The 13,231-nt window shown below is 33.6% G+C and overlaps 1 protein-coding gene across 1 annotated transcript in view; it reads right to left on the reverse strand.

Annotated features, from left to right (window-relative positions):
- The window catches only part of STT3B (STT3 oligosaccharyltransferase complex catalytic subunit B), a 96,758-nt gene that overhangs the window by 24,065 nt on the left and 59,462 nt on the right, over nucleotides 1-13,231 (reverse strand). The window contains exons 4-5 of the mRNA XM_059390785.1: nucleotides 10,313-10,378; nucleotides 8,497-8,596 (exon numbers count right to left, since the gene is read on the reverse strand). Coding sequence (XP_059246768.1) covers nucleotides 8,497-8,596; nucleotides 10,313-10,378 — 166 coding nt within the window. The remainder of the gene's footprint in view (nucleotides 1-8,496; nucleotides 8,597-10,312; nucleotides 10,379-13,231) is intronic.

Consider the following 13,231-nt stretch of genomic DNA (forward strand, 5'->3'; position numbering starts at 1 on the left):
GAAAACTACTTAAGGCACACAGATGAGTTGTTCTATCAAACAAAGGTACTGAAACTTCTGATTCAAGCTCCATTAAAATTTTAAGTTTTCAAGAAGACCCTGTTGTTCCCCAACTAACCTTTAAGTACCATCTCCCTAACAAAGCAAAGACTTAAGTCAATGGTACTCTTTAGACTTATAAAATACTGTTGTACTTCCTTTTATTTAAAGTTGGAAAAGCTTTCGTGAATATTGGATTTCCAATAACTATGATCCACCATTAAATCACCTTAGCATTTCTGAGTTCCCTCATTTCCTGTTTGATATTTAATGGAAAGGTCTAACTAAATATTCCTTTGCCATTCTGCTTCTCTCTCAACCAAAACAGTATTAACCAAAAGAAACACCATGGGGAAATATTTGAGAATCCAACCAATTTTGCTTTATTAACAAATATGATTAAAGCACTATAAAACTATTGAAGCCTTTTAATAAAGATATTTTATTACTTAATTACTGTGAATCCTGGGTAAATAAGCAGGATGAAGAATGGTAAGAAACTTACGAGATACGAATTAAAGCTCAGAACTGAAAAAAAAAACATAAAAATATGAATTCTTAATGATGAACAGACATATATAATAAGGAAAATAATTTCTCTTTTCCAAAGATGCTGCTCATCATTAATTATGTAGAGAATGGATCTTTGTAGTTGTTTTTCTTTCTTTTTTTTTTTTTTAAGATTTTATTTATTTGCGATAGAGACAGACATTAGAGATTGAGAGAGTGAGTGAGAGCACCAGCGGAGCCAGGAGAGAGAGGGAGAGGGAAGAGCAGGCTCCCAACTGAGCAGGGAGCCTGACATGGGGCTTGATCCCAGGACCCTGCAATTAATGACCTGAACTGAAGGCAGAAGCTTAACTGACTGAACCACTCAGGCGCCCCGAGAATGAACCTTTGAAACAGATACTTTATAAGAATGATTTGCAAAAAGCAGCAATGACTTGTTCAAAACACTTGACAGAGAGACACCCAATATAACTTTTAAGAATAGCATATGTATTTCATACTGATACCTAAAATAACACCAAGGATAGTACAGGAGAAAATAAACAAACATATATCTGAATTTGAGTTTTATTTCTGTCATGTGAAAACATTACTCATTTAACTTCTGCCAATGGTTAATAAGTTACCTAAGTACATTAAAATATAAAGTGTGTGTTTAAAGACTATATGAAGAACTCATGAAATATATATAATTTTTACATAAAAGTATCAGATAATGTTCCTAGATAAATAATTAACTTCTTTAAAGCTAAGATTAGTTACTAAACTTAATATGCAAAGAAGCAGTAATAGACAAATATCAGTAACCTTAATTCACTCATAAACTAAGTAAAATAAAGAATTTAAACCATGCAGATTCAATGTTATTACTAAAAAACTAAGCAATTTAAGTTCTTCTTAATGTAGCTTTTCATAATGTCAATTACTATCACTAACTAGGTTTCTAAATTTATTTAACTAATATGACTAAGACTCTGTAAATTTATACTACACAAACAAAAATTTTCTGGACTATGAAACAAAATTCAGTAAGAACAGATCCTTAAAGGAAATCTAGTATCTATTCTTCTAGATAAGAGTATGAAATGATTTACTGCTTCCGTACAGTTTGTAGAATATGAACATTTATTGTTTCTATTCACTGAAGAAACTTTTTGGATTAAGCTAATAATTACAGCTAAATCATAGGTAAGACTCTTGTTCTATATATCCTAGGTCTTAAAACAAGAAGACAGTAAAAGACTAATCCTTTGAAAACTAAATAATGAGTCATGTTAACAATATGGATGGCAGAAGCATCTTCAAGTGCACATGTAGGTATAAAATTTTCCCCCCAAATAAACTTTAAAGTACCCACTGAGAAAGTTGTAAAAGGAATCCTTAAGTATTATATACTAGTCTAAGAAGAATTTTCCCATTTCTTTCCTCCAATAATTAGTTTCAATGCCTACTACAGGACAGTCATCTGGAAAACTCACTTTATGAAACTAATATTGCAATTTCTAACTTTAAAATGAAAACTTCATATAAAAATTTAGGGGGATGGGGCAATTATGATAGTCCCTATTTGTCTGTCTGCTCTTGGCTTATGTTCCCTTGAAGGTACAATAAAGAAGAGAGGCAAATCAATTAATGCAAGATAAAAAAAATCACTGATAAATTGAACATTCTAGATAGCATGGGAAAATTATGCTTTAGTGTTATATGGACATATTCAATCCTTATAAAAATCTATTTATAGGCTATAAATGTAATCTTTCATGTGGTAAAAATTTATCAGCCACAAATATAAAACTGTATAACCTTTTATTATTTCAATATCTCAGATCTAAACTATCAAAATGATTTTAGTTTATTTATATACTGAATCCCTTTTAGGAGTCATTTTGTAATAAGTTACTATTTAGAGTAGGTTTTTAAAGACATTCTATTACCTATAACTGAGTATCAGCACAAAAGGCAAGGACACCACCTTGCTATTTAGCATTTCTAGCCCATAAAATGGTATTGGCAATTAAAAAAAAAATACATTTCTGTATAAGAAATATAATTCTTATGTTGTTTTTCAAATTCTCAGCTGATTTAGAAACATCATTTTAGAAAAAGCTATTCTTTGTTAGGTATAATTTTTTTCTTTTCTGGGTTTTCATTTATTTAACTGTAAAATGAAGGTAACTCTGATTTCTTGGGAAAATTACTTTGCAAGACAATAGAAGTTATGTGCAAGACGAGGAATGTCACTTCTCTTCTATTTCATCAATTACCCCCATGCATCTACCTCAGTATGCTATTGCCCTATAGTTTTTGTTAATTCACAATACTCCTAATTCCTCTTTCCAGCAGACAACCCAAGGCTTTAGAATGGGAAATGTTAATAAAGGTAAGTATTAGTACAAATAACAAAGAGTCAATATCATAAATTCTTCACCTATTAAACTTCATATGAACAAATGGGAGGTGTTTTTGATCTCAAGCCAACAAAATTAAAGCCTGTCATAGTGTTTTTCAAAGGACATTACCAAAACAAAGAATTCTACATATTTAAAAAAATAAAATTGGTAGTCTTTCCTATAGCAGACATCAGCTTTATTTTTAACAAGAACGCATTCAGGAGCAGAGATAGAAAAGTATATTTGTGTCTAAGTAGAAATTAATGGATGGCAGCTAAATCTATGGGCAGAAATAATAGATGATCAACAGATAGCATCTAAAATTGGAAAATAAAAATCAAGAAATAGGAGTTTCAAGTTGTGCTGCTATGTTTTATAAGAAATATATACTTGGTCTTGATCCAATGCTCCTGGCACAGAGCCCCAAAACACCTGGAATTTCCTCAGTGATGAGAATGATTAAGGCGTTTTTTATTATGTTACTGGATGACTTTTGCATCTCACCGAAGAATAAAGGCTGGCTGTCAAAGGGAACCAACCACATCATTAGTGGATCAGAATTTCAATCCCAACCCCTTGACCTCCAGGTATGGGTGAAAGGTTAAAGAGTAAATTCAAATGGCCAATGGTTTAATCAATCATGACTATGTAATGAAGCCTCCATAAAACTTCAAAAGGACAGGGTTCCAAAAACTTCAGGTTGAATAAGTGGAGATCTGGGGAAAGTGGAATGCCTGGCATTCCCCATACCTGGCCCAATACATCTCTTCCATCTGGCTGTTCCTGAATTACGTCCTTTTATAATAAATCTGCAATCTTATAATTACCCTGGTAAATTAATCAAACCAAGGAGGGGATCATGGGAACCTATGATTTACAGCCATATGGTCAAAAGCACAAGTAACAACCTGGACTTGTGACTGGCATATAAAGCAGAGTGGCTAGTCTTGTGGGACTAAACCCTTAACCTGTGACATCTGACGCTACCTAAGGATAGATAGTATCAGAATTGAGTTGAGTGTTATGATATTCAGCTAGTATCAGAGAACTGTTTGATGGTGTGGGAAAACCACCCCCGCATGTTGGACTGATGACCAGAATCCTGAGAAGCTTATTAGTGGTAAAAACCCAAAGAAACAACTGAAAGAACTGAAAGTGGTTGTCTCAACTTAAGAATTTAGGGAGTGAGCCAATTAAAGAAAACGTGGAAAAACCCCTGATTTTGCTTATAAGCTTTGTAGTAATATTTGACTTTCTCAGTTACATACAATATTATCTTAAATTTTAAAATTATAAATAAAAATAAGCATACCACTCTATTAATGTGTTTTAGTTGCTATTTGGTATTTTATCTAACACACCAATGTTATTTCTCTGTTATTTTTCTCATAATCAGAAATAGCTGTAGTGGAAGTGTATTTACACTTAAAAAAAAAATCTTTAGATAGCCTCAGTCTTTATAATCACCTCTCAGCCTCTGGAACTCTTTCTTCCTGTCTAGTTATTCCTTCATAAATTTAAATATCAAGAGCAGAGGCAAACACTTAAATAGCACTTTTCATTTAATCTTAAAATTCTGCAAAGTGGGAATCATTATCTCCATTTGTTTGCGTGAGGACATTAAAGCATAAAGAAATTAAGTAACCTGCCCAAAGTTGTACCACTAGTAAGTGACTAGAACAGGAATTGAATCCTGTTAATTTGGCTTTGCAGTTCATACTCTTACCCTGATACGGCACCTCTCATTTATAGTTACACCATCACAAACTCTCTGTAAGTCTGTTTCCCATATTATTTCCTCCTCTCAAGATCAAGATTTACCTCTAAAACTTTCAGAAGGACATAGTCAATTAGAAAGCCTAACAAGGTTAAGACTTTCCTGAAACTCAAAAGTTAAAACTCCTCATTTCCATTTTGTTCATATGCTAGAATTACTCTGTAATAATGAAATTATGCTGTATAATATAAGCTCCCTAGAAAAGGACCATCTTTTGATCATCTGTGCATCTTAATGGCTAGCACAAAACTTAGTATCTATTAAACATTTAATTCTCTAGTGAACCCATTTGCTTAAATTTCCTAGGGTAAAATTAGACAAACTAAATTCTAGTGCTTCCAGCTTTTGTATCCTAGAATTTTTACATGCAATTTTTCTTTTAAGTTCTTCTGTTATTTAGCATATGCTTTGTTTATATATGCCAAGTATAATATGATGCCTAAAATTTATGGTTCTACCATTTTTGGTTTTACTTTTTATTTTATTTTTTTAAAGATTTTATTTATTTGCAGAGAGAGAGAGAGCACAACCAGGGGGAATGGGAGGCAGAGGGAGAAGCAGACCCCATGCAAGGAGCCTGATATAGGACTCGATCCCAGGACCCAGAGATCATGACCCAATGAAGTGAGCCACCAGGCTTCCCTGGTTTTACTTTTTAATCAAAGAAATTGAGGGGGGAAAAAAAATTGAGGGGGGGGGCACCTGGGTGGCTCAGACGGTTAAGCATCTGCTTTTGGCTTGGGTCATGGTCTTGGGGTCCTGGGATCAAGTCCCGCATCAGGCTCCCTGCTCAGTGGGGAGCCTGCTTCTTGTCCCTCTGCCTGCTGCTCCCTCTGCTTGTGCTCTGTCAAATAAATAAAGTCTTTAAAAAAATTTTTTTTGTTGTTTTGTTTTTTAAAAGTAAGCCCTATCCCTAATACGGGGCTTGAATTCACGACCCCGAGGTCAAGAGTTACACGCTCCATGGAACGAGCCAGCCAGGCGCCCTTCTGGTTTTAATTTTAATGAACTCAGTAGCAGGATTACCTTTCTTCACTCAAAAACTCTACAATCCTAGAATAATTTGTTCAGAACTAAAGTATGTAGTATGTCTATAATACTTAACTCATTATAGGATGATTCCACCAGTAAATATTACCATAAAAATACACTGTGGATATAAAAAGTAATTCTGTTACAAAAAATGTGACTGTTATTCTCCTTACCCAAATGACTTCACTAAAACAGACAGTAAACAAACTCCTCAGTGACATTTAAAAAATCATTTATCAATATTAAGAAATTAATTCCTTCCTTCTCCTTAAATTATTAGTCTAATAAGACCCTTATAAACCAACAGAGATAAAATTCACATTTCTATAAATGAAAGAGCAAGTCTCATTTATTATGACTTTAGTACATGTTCATTAGAGAAAATCTGGAATCAGAGAAAAGTATGAAGAAAAAAATATCAGTAGTAGTCCTGGCTGTCTGTCTACTTTTTATTAACATTTTCTTATATCATTAAATACCAATTTTAATGGTACCATAATATTTCATATATGGCAACACTATAATTTAAGTGTAATTTAAATGCCCACTAGAGAAATTAAAGTTTCTCTTGTGGGCATTTAAACTATTATCACGATAATAACATCATAGTGAACACCCCTAAATATGTCTCCATATCTTTAGTAATTTCTTTGATAAAAAGTGTAATAAATTTTTACAAAGTTTAAATAATTTTACATCTCATTAGCATTATGTGATACCTGCAAACCAGTCTTTCTATAAATGCAAAATAAGATGTGGGTGTTTTTTTTTCTTGTTAAACCATCACAATCCTTCCCCACCCAAATTTCAAGTAGTAGAGGCTTTTCTTTTCCCTTACCTACCCAGTCCACTCCATTCCTGTGCCACACCTGCCCTATACAACCATATTATCTTCCATGTGCTCCCCTTTCCACATGTGAACAAACTTGAGTTTTTCCTGGCTTACCAACATATTCTAAAGACATATGGAAAAAATTTACTGAAAGGGAAAACCATTTTTCATAATTATTTCAAACGATTCATTTTTTACTTCATTTAATTTGATACTGAGAACCCAATCAAATGTATGGTTATGAGTTTGCCATTTGTCAATCATTATTTCTTTATCCAAATGTTTCTGCTCACAAGGAGAGAGAATACAAAGAATGTTATGTGGTAAAATGAGAGGACAACTTGTGTATATACTTTATGATGCTTTCCTATTTTTCAGGATCATTAGGTTAAATTGAACTTAAATCTTGATACATTCAGGATAAAGAAAGAATTGATTGTTCCATACCAATACTTTCCATCCATTTTGAAGTAAACTATGAAAGAGCATAAAACTCACCTAATATACTCTTAGTTATATGAATGGAATAGGCGATTAAGGAATAAGGAAGGTGAGGTACAGAGTTTGAATATCATCAAGTTATCTGAGGCGTTCACTAATCTAACTTCACACACATACATAGTATCCCCAAACTACTATATTTTTCATCCCCCTGAAAAGAAGAAATATTTTCAAGAGCCAACTAAAGCAGTATTAATTGTGTACTTACTTTTGTAAAGTTACCAGAGAAATCCTATCCATCAAATACAAGATCATTTCTTAATTCTCACCCTTAGTTAGTTCCTAGAGCTAACACTCAAGGGAAGTTGGGACAATGCTCCTGTTTAAAACTTTTATATGGTAACTCTATGATTAAGTTTTTAATCATGCCAAACTACTGTTTTTTCCTTTAATTAAGTAAATAAATTTTTATCTTTGTGCTACTGCTTACCAACAGCATTACCATAATGGAATTGTATTATTTTACTAGGACACTGGGTTCAGACCACAACTTTTCTGATTAATTCTACATATAAAAGTTCTGTCTGTCATAGAAAATGAGCCCGAAGATATGAGACAACATCTACTAAGCATCTTATTCAGAAGACATGTTTTAAACCCCAGAGAGAAAATAAAGTTCATAGAAAAAAGGTTTGGTCTATGCTACTATCTGAATCAGTGTGTCCCCCAACCAAATTCTTAAGTTTAAAACTAATGCCCAAGATGATGGTATTACGAGGTAGCTTTTGGGAGGTAATAAAGGTACTGTGGGCACCATGAAATAGTACCCTTTTAAAAGTGGTCTAGAGAACTAGCTCAGCCTTTCTACCATGTAAGGACAAAGCAAAAAGGTACCAAGTATGAACCAGGAAAGGAGCCCTCACTAGAATGTGACCCTTCTGGTACCTTAATCTTGGGACTTCCCAGTCTCCAGAACTGTGAGAAATTTCTGTTGTTTGTATGTCACCTAGCCTGTAGTATTTTGTTTCAGCATCCCAAATGAACTAATACTGCCATATATTATACAGAAAGGGCTTTCAAAAATTTATAAAACTTTTTATTTTGAGGATGTTTAATCTCATAGTGACTAAGTCAAATTTGAATAATATGTATATGTAAATGATTTCATTATAGAATGCCCATTCCCACCCCCCAAAAAAAGGCTGGGCTAACTAATATTAAATTTAGTATGTGTAGACTAATTTCTACAAAAACAAAAGAAAAACTCAAGGAAAAGTTGGTAGCAATGCACCTGGGTAAAAATGCTGACCCACCTTATCAATACAAAAAAGGCAAAAAAAAAACAAACACAAAAACCCACCAAATAATTTTTACCTTCTTATGGGTAATATGGCCAAACAGAAATAGCTGTTCAATGAAAAGAATGTATATGAAACATCTCTTAGAAGCCGAAATTTCAAAGTCAAATCACTTACCTATGTACACTCTCTTGCTATATCTCTGCATCAGTAACAACACAAATACATGCAGTGGAATAAGGTTGATAATAAACACATAGCCACCCCAAGCAGAGACCTAGGAGTTAAGAAATGCAAAGTTAAATAATTTAAGATGTTTGCTTCAAAAAATAGGTAAGTTTTATTTGTCATGACAATCTAAATATATAAAGAAGAGACAAATACGATTCTTAACAATTTTGAGATATGCTTAAAATATTTATATAACTTAAAAAAACCTTTTTCTACTTATTTTTATTGATTATTAAAATAACACAATCCCATAAATCCAACATGGTATTCTATGTTCACTGGAGAAATTAAATAAGAACACTATTTGGTCAAATTAAATAAGAACACTAAGAACACTGTAATTTGTCAATCGGTAGTAAAAAGTCTTTTTCATGAGGGTAAAGATTCTTTGGATATAGATCATAAATTTTTAAAAGAAAAAAAAAAGGATCTTACTTCCCCCATTTTGATAATTACATTGCAAGAAGCTTGACTGAGAATAAGAACAATCAATGTTAGCACCAGCCAACAAGCGAATTACAAGGAACACTCAGATAATCTGGATATGTTTTGAGATACTCAAAATAAAAGTGCTACCTCGAGTAGAAATTACTTCCTACTAATGGATTACAAATCAAGATTCCATTTTAATATTTAGCATATATCATATATCATAAAATCAGAATACTCTATTTAATCAGAATAACTGAGTATGTTCTGGTCTAATTTTTTGTTTTTTAAAGTAAGCTATGTGTGGAAAGTGGGGCTTGAACTCCACGACCCTGAGATCAAGAGTCACATGCTCTACCGAGTCAGCCAGCCATCCCTGTTCTGGTCTAAATTAATAAAGATTCTAAAGATAAGGTTTATTCTCAACCAAGAGTATTACTTTTCTGAGTACATTCAATAGGCAATAAGCTCTTGTCAAGATAAAAATTTTAGGTGTGCACTAATAATTAAAAGCTTAGAGGAACCATTTTACCAAGTCACATTAGAAGAAATGTTAACATATATATTGTAACAATGCTACCCTTGTCTAAAATGTTTCAGGACCACTTGTAATGAACTACCCACCTTCAGTGTATAATGCATATAGGAATACCAGTTTAGTGCTTCAGTCCCATACTATTTCGCACCAAAAACAATGTTACTCTGATTGAGCACAGGTCCTAACTGAAGGATTTCAAATTACCTTCAAAATTTAAATGTAAGCTTCAAAGAGAATGGGTACAACAGCACAGAATATGTCTTAGGCTTTAACCATTTTAAAAGGGGCATGGATAATTTGGATGCATATATTCCATGATATTTGTTTAAAAACGGGAAAAAAGCTTACCTAAAATTATCACTAATTTTCAGCATAAGACAACTACATAGGCTGTGCTGTGGGGAGAAAAGGCAGTAGAATGAAGAGGTAATTTTGATTCCCAATCTTAAGTAATCTATTGTAAAAAGTATATAGGTAGTTCCTAGAAAATAGGACCATTATTTAGAAAAAGTTAAACATCTGAAAAGGAAAATTTTTGTTTTTCTTGCTTCAAATATTATATTTGAGGGGTTGAATATTAGCTCTCCCACTAAAACAAAGTCCATACACACCCCAAGGACGGAGGTAGGGAAGAGGATGGCAGTAATAAATAGGAATGCATTAAGCATCCTAAAGATTTCAGGAGAAAGGAAGTAGAGAACTAGTCTAAATGAGAAGAAAATGATGACGGAGAAGAATTGGGTCTAATTGCCAAATACTTGCTAGACCTCATATAGTTTCAAATTGAAATCTTACCATATAGAAATACGATAAGCAGCAGCACATTGTCCAAAAAACTGACCCAGTTTTTACAGATTTTACCTAAAACACAAACAGGCAAATGTTTATAAATGTTCCTGCTAAATAAACAAAGTTAAATATTTAGTACACTTGTACTACAAATAGCTAAAGTTAAAGTACAATGGTTATTCAGATATTCAGATCCACTTAATATATGTATTTAGAACACTGGGCAAGAGTCAGATATTTTATAAATAGCCCTGATTTTTCTGTTGTTCTTATGCAGTTTTCAGGAAAAAAGAATCACCTTAGAAGAAAAAAAATATCATATTTTTCTATTTGCAAATGATTAGTATCAACAAATTGAGATTTTAACTAAATAAATTTATTCAGCAAATCTACATTTTTATATGTGATTGGTTTCCTTAGGCATAACACCTTAATCTGTAATTTTTCATCATTTGAACATATATATCTTACATACAATTCTAAATATGAGCATCCATTTTTGAAATAATATCATCAGGAATTTTCATACACCATAAGCAAGAACAATAAGCAATAAATAATAATCTATATCCTCAAGAAATTGACAGTCCTACAATAATTTCTAGGGTATGTCAGAAAATTCTCAAAGACTCTGAATCAGAAAAAGAACCTGCAATCAATGAAAGGTTCAAAAAAATGACAAATCTCTACTGTCTAAAAAAACTAACCAAAGAAATAATTCCCAGATAAGTTTATATGCTCCTTTGAAAATAATGGTTTGGTTTAGAAAACTGACTTTTAAGTTTCAAAAGCACAAGTTCTAAATACATACTTATGCCAAGAGCAAAAATGTCATCTTTATTTAAAAAAAAAAAAATATATATATATATATATATACACACATACATACACACCTGATTTGAAGGAATTTATGTTTAAAAGGACTCTGCTAGTACATTAAAACAAGCTACAGGTGACATGTAATCTTTGGGGGAACTGTAAAGCAAACACACCCCCAAGAGGAATGAAAGGAGGGGGAGTGGAAGGAAAGAGAAAACATTCCTAGTTTACAGCGCTTAAAGATATATTATCAGGCTGACTTCTATTAGAGTAATGAAATATTGCTTTGAATTCAACATTGTAGTATATGTATGACAAAACACATCCCCTTTCCCCCACTGAAACTAGTTTCATCTATGCTAAAATGTGAATAGAGAAGGTAGTATATTAAAATACTGACATTTTAAAAGTGAAAAAAATTTCCAGGGATGATTAGAAATTATTCCTATAATAGTCAATCTCTAGAGAGTGGAGAAGTGAGATGGAACCAAGTGCTAATGCCAAAATCAGAGACCAAGAGACAAATTAGAGAGACCAAAGATGATTTTTAGAAAGGAAAACAGCTACCAGGGAAATGGGAATGAAAAGAATGTTCAGAAAGGCCTAATTCTTTTTTTTTTTAAGGATTTTATTTATTTGAGGGAGAGAGAAAACAAACATGGCGGGGGGGGGGGGGGGGTAGGCAGAAGGAGCACAGAGCCTGAGGACGCAGGGCTTGATGATCCCAGGACCCTGGGATCATGACCTGAGCCACCCAGGTGTCCCAAAAAAGCCTAATTCTAAGTGAGGAGACTAGAAGAAATAGTGTTCTCAGAGGATGAGATGCTCCAGAAATAAAATGGAATCCCAAGAACGGGGACAAGAAGGCGATGGCAGGTAGATCAATAAAAAAGAAAAAAAAAATGATTCTACCTTGCGACTGAGAAAAAAAGGCTATTCAGTGACTTGAAGGTAGGGAAGACAAATGCTGGCAGGGAAAACCTGCAAATGACCATTCAGTGCTTTATATTTATGTGTCAGTTATTTTATTGCGTCTTAGCTCCAAATGCATGCTTCAATACATATTCTATGATAAACAACAGAATACTTTCTAAGTATTTCTCCTTCAAAGTGAATATGATGTTAAGGTTTCTTGGTAGAGGGTACTGAAGGAACACTATAGCAGAGGCTCTCCAATCATTTCAGGTGTAGGCTGGTGTTGGTGGTATGGGCGTGAGAACATCTTGTAGTGCTGACCCTGCCCATGTAGCAGAACACGATCTTTATGACTCTGCAGCCTTGGTCTAGTAATAACTTTTCTGCAGTCCTCTTGACATGGTAACCAAAAGCCCTATTCAACACAGCTTCTTGCCCCTGCTGGTATCCGAACTTCCAAACTTCCACTGTACACGATGATACAGGTTACCAACTCCCCACTCCTGCCTCACTCCAGAGGGTAGCCAATCACCTGTCATGCAGCTCCAAAGCAGCTCTAGGCTGGGCTAACCATCAAACTTCTCTGGGCCTAGTGGGCAGAACCACACTCTCTCTAATGAAACTTGAATCCTAAGTTTGTCCTTCCTTGACTACCTTCCCTCAGCCCTAGCATATCATATAGCATTTCCTTCTGTATTACTCTTCTATCATAGTTAATACTTTTTTTTCCTAAAATTCTCCTTATGTGATCTACTGTGACTGACTGGGCCCAGTTCTGCTACAATCTGTTACCAAAAAATACTTATAAAATATACTAAGTATAGTTCATATCCTAAAATTACTCAAACCCTAAAACCAACTGTGTAGGCTGAGAGAGAATGAGAAAAAGAATCAAACATATTCTGCTGTATTTACTAATACACACAAAACTCTGCAAGGCTATGCTGGACACACAAATTATAACTCAAGTCATGACCCAACTGGAGAGGTAAGACACAAAAGCAAGAACTAAAGTCAAAGCACAATATGACTGAGACCTTTGGTAAGTATGGACACTGAGTGGCATAAGGTCCTTATAACCTGTTATATTACCTGTTGGTAACAGAAATACAAGTTGGGAGGATGGTATATATGACTGGGTGTTGAGGTTCAAATTTACAGTGGTAGGAAAGCAGACCTAAAGGAGTAGCT

Source organism: Mustela nigripes, chromosome 2 (genome assembly GCF_022355385.1).
Source record: "Mustela nigripes isolate SB6536 chromosome 2, MUSNIG.SB6536, whole genome shotgun sequence".
NCBI lineage: Eukaryota > Metazoa > Chordata > Mammalia > Carnivora > Mustelidae > Mustela > Mustela nigripes.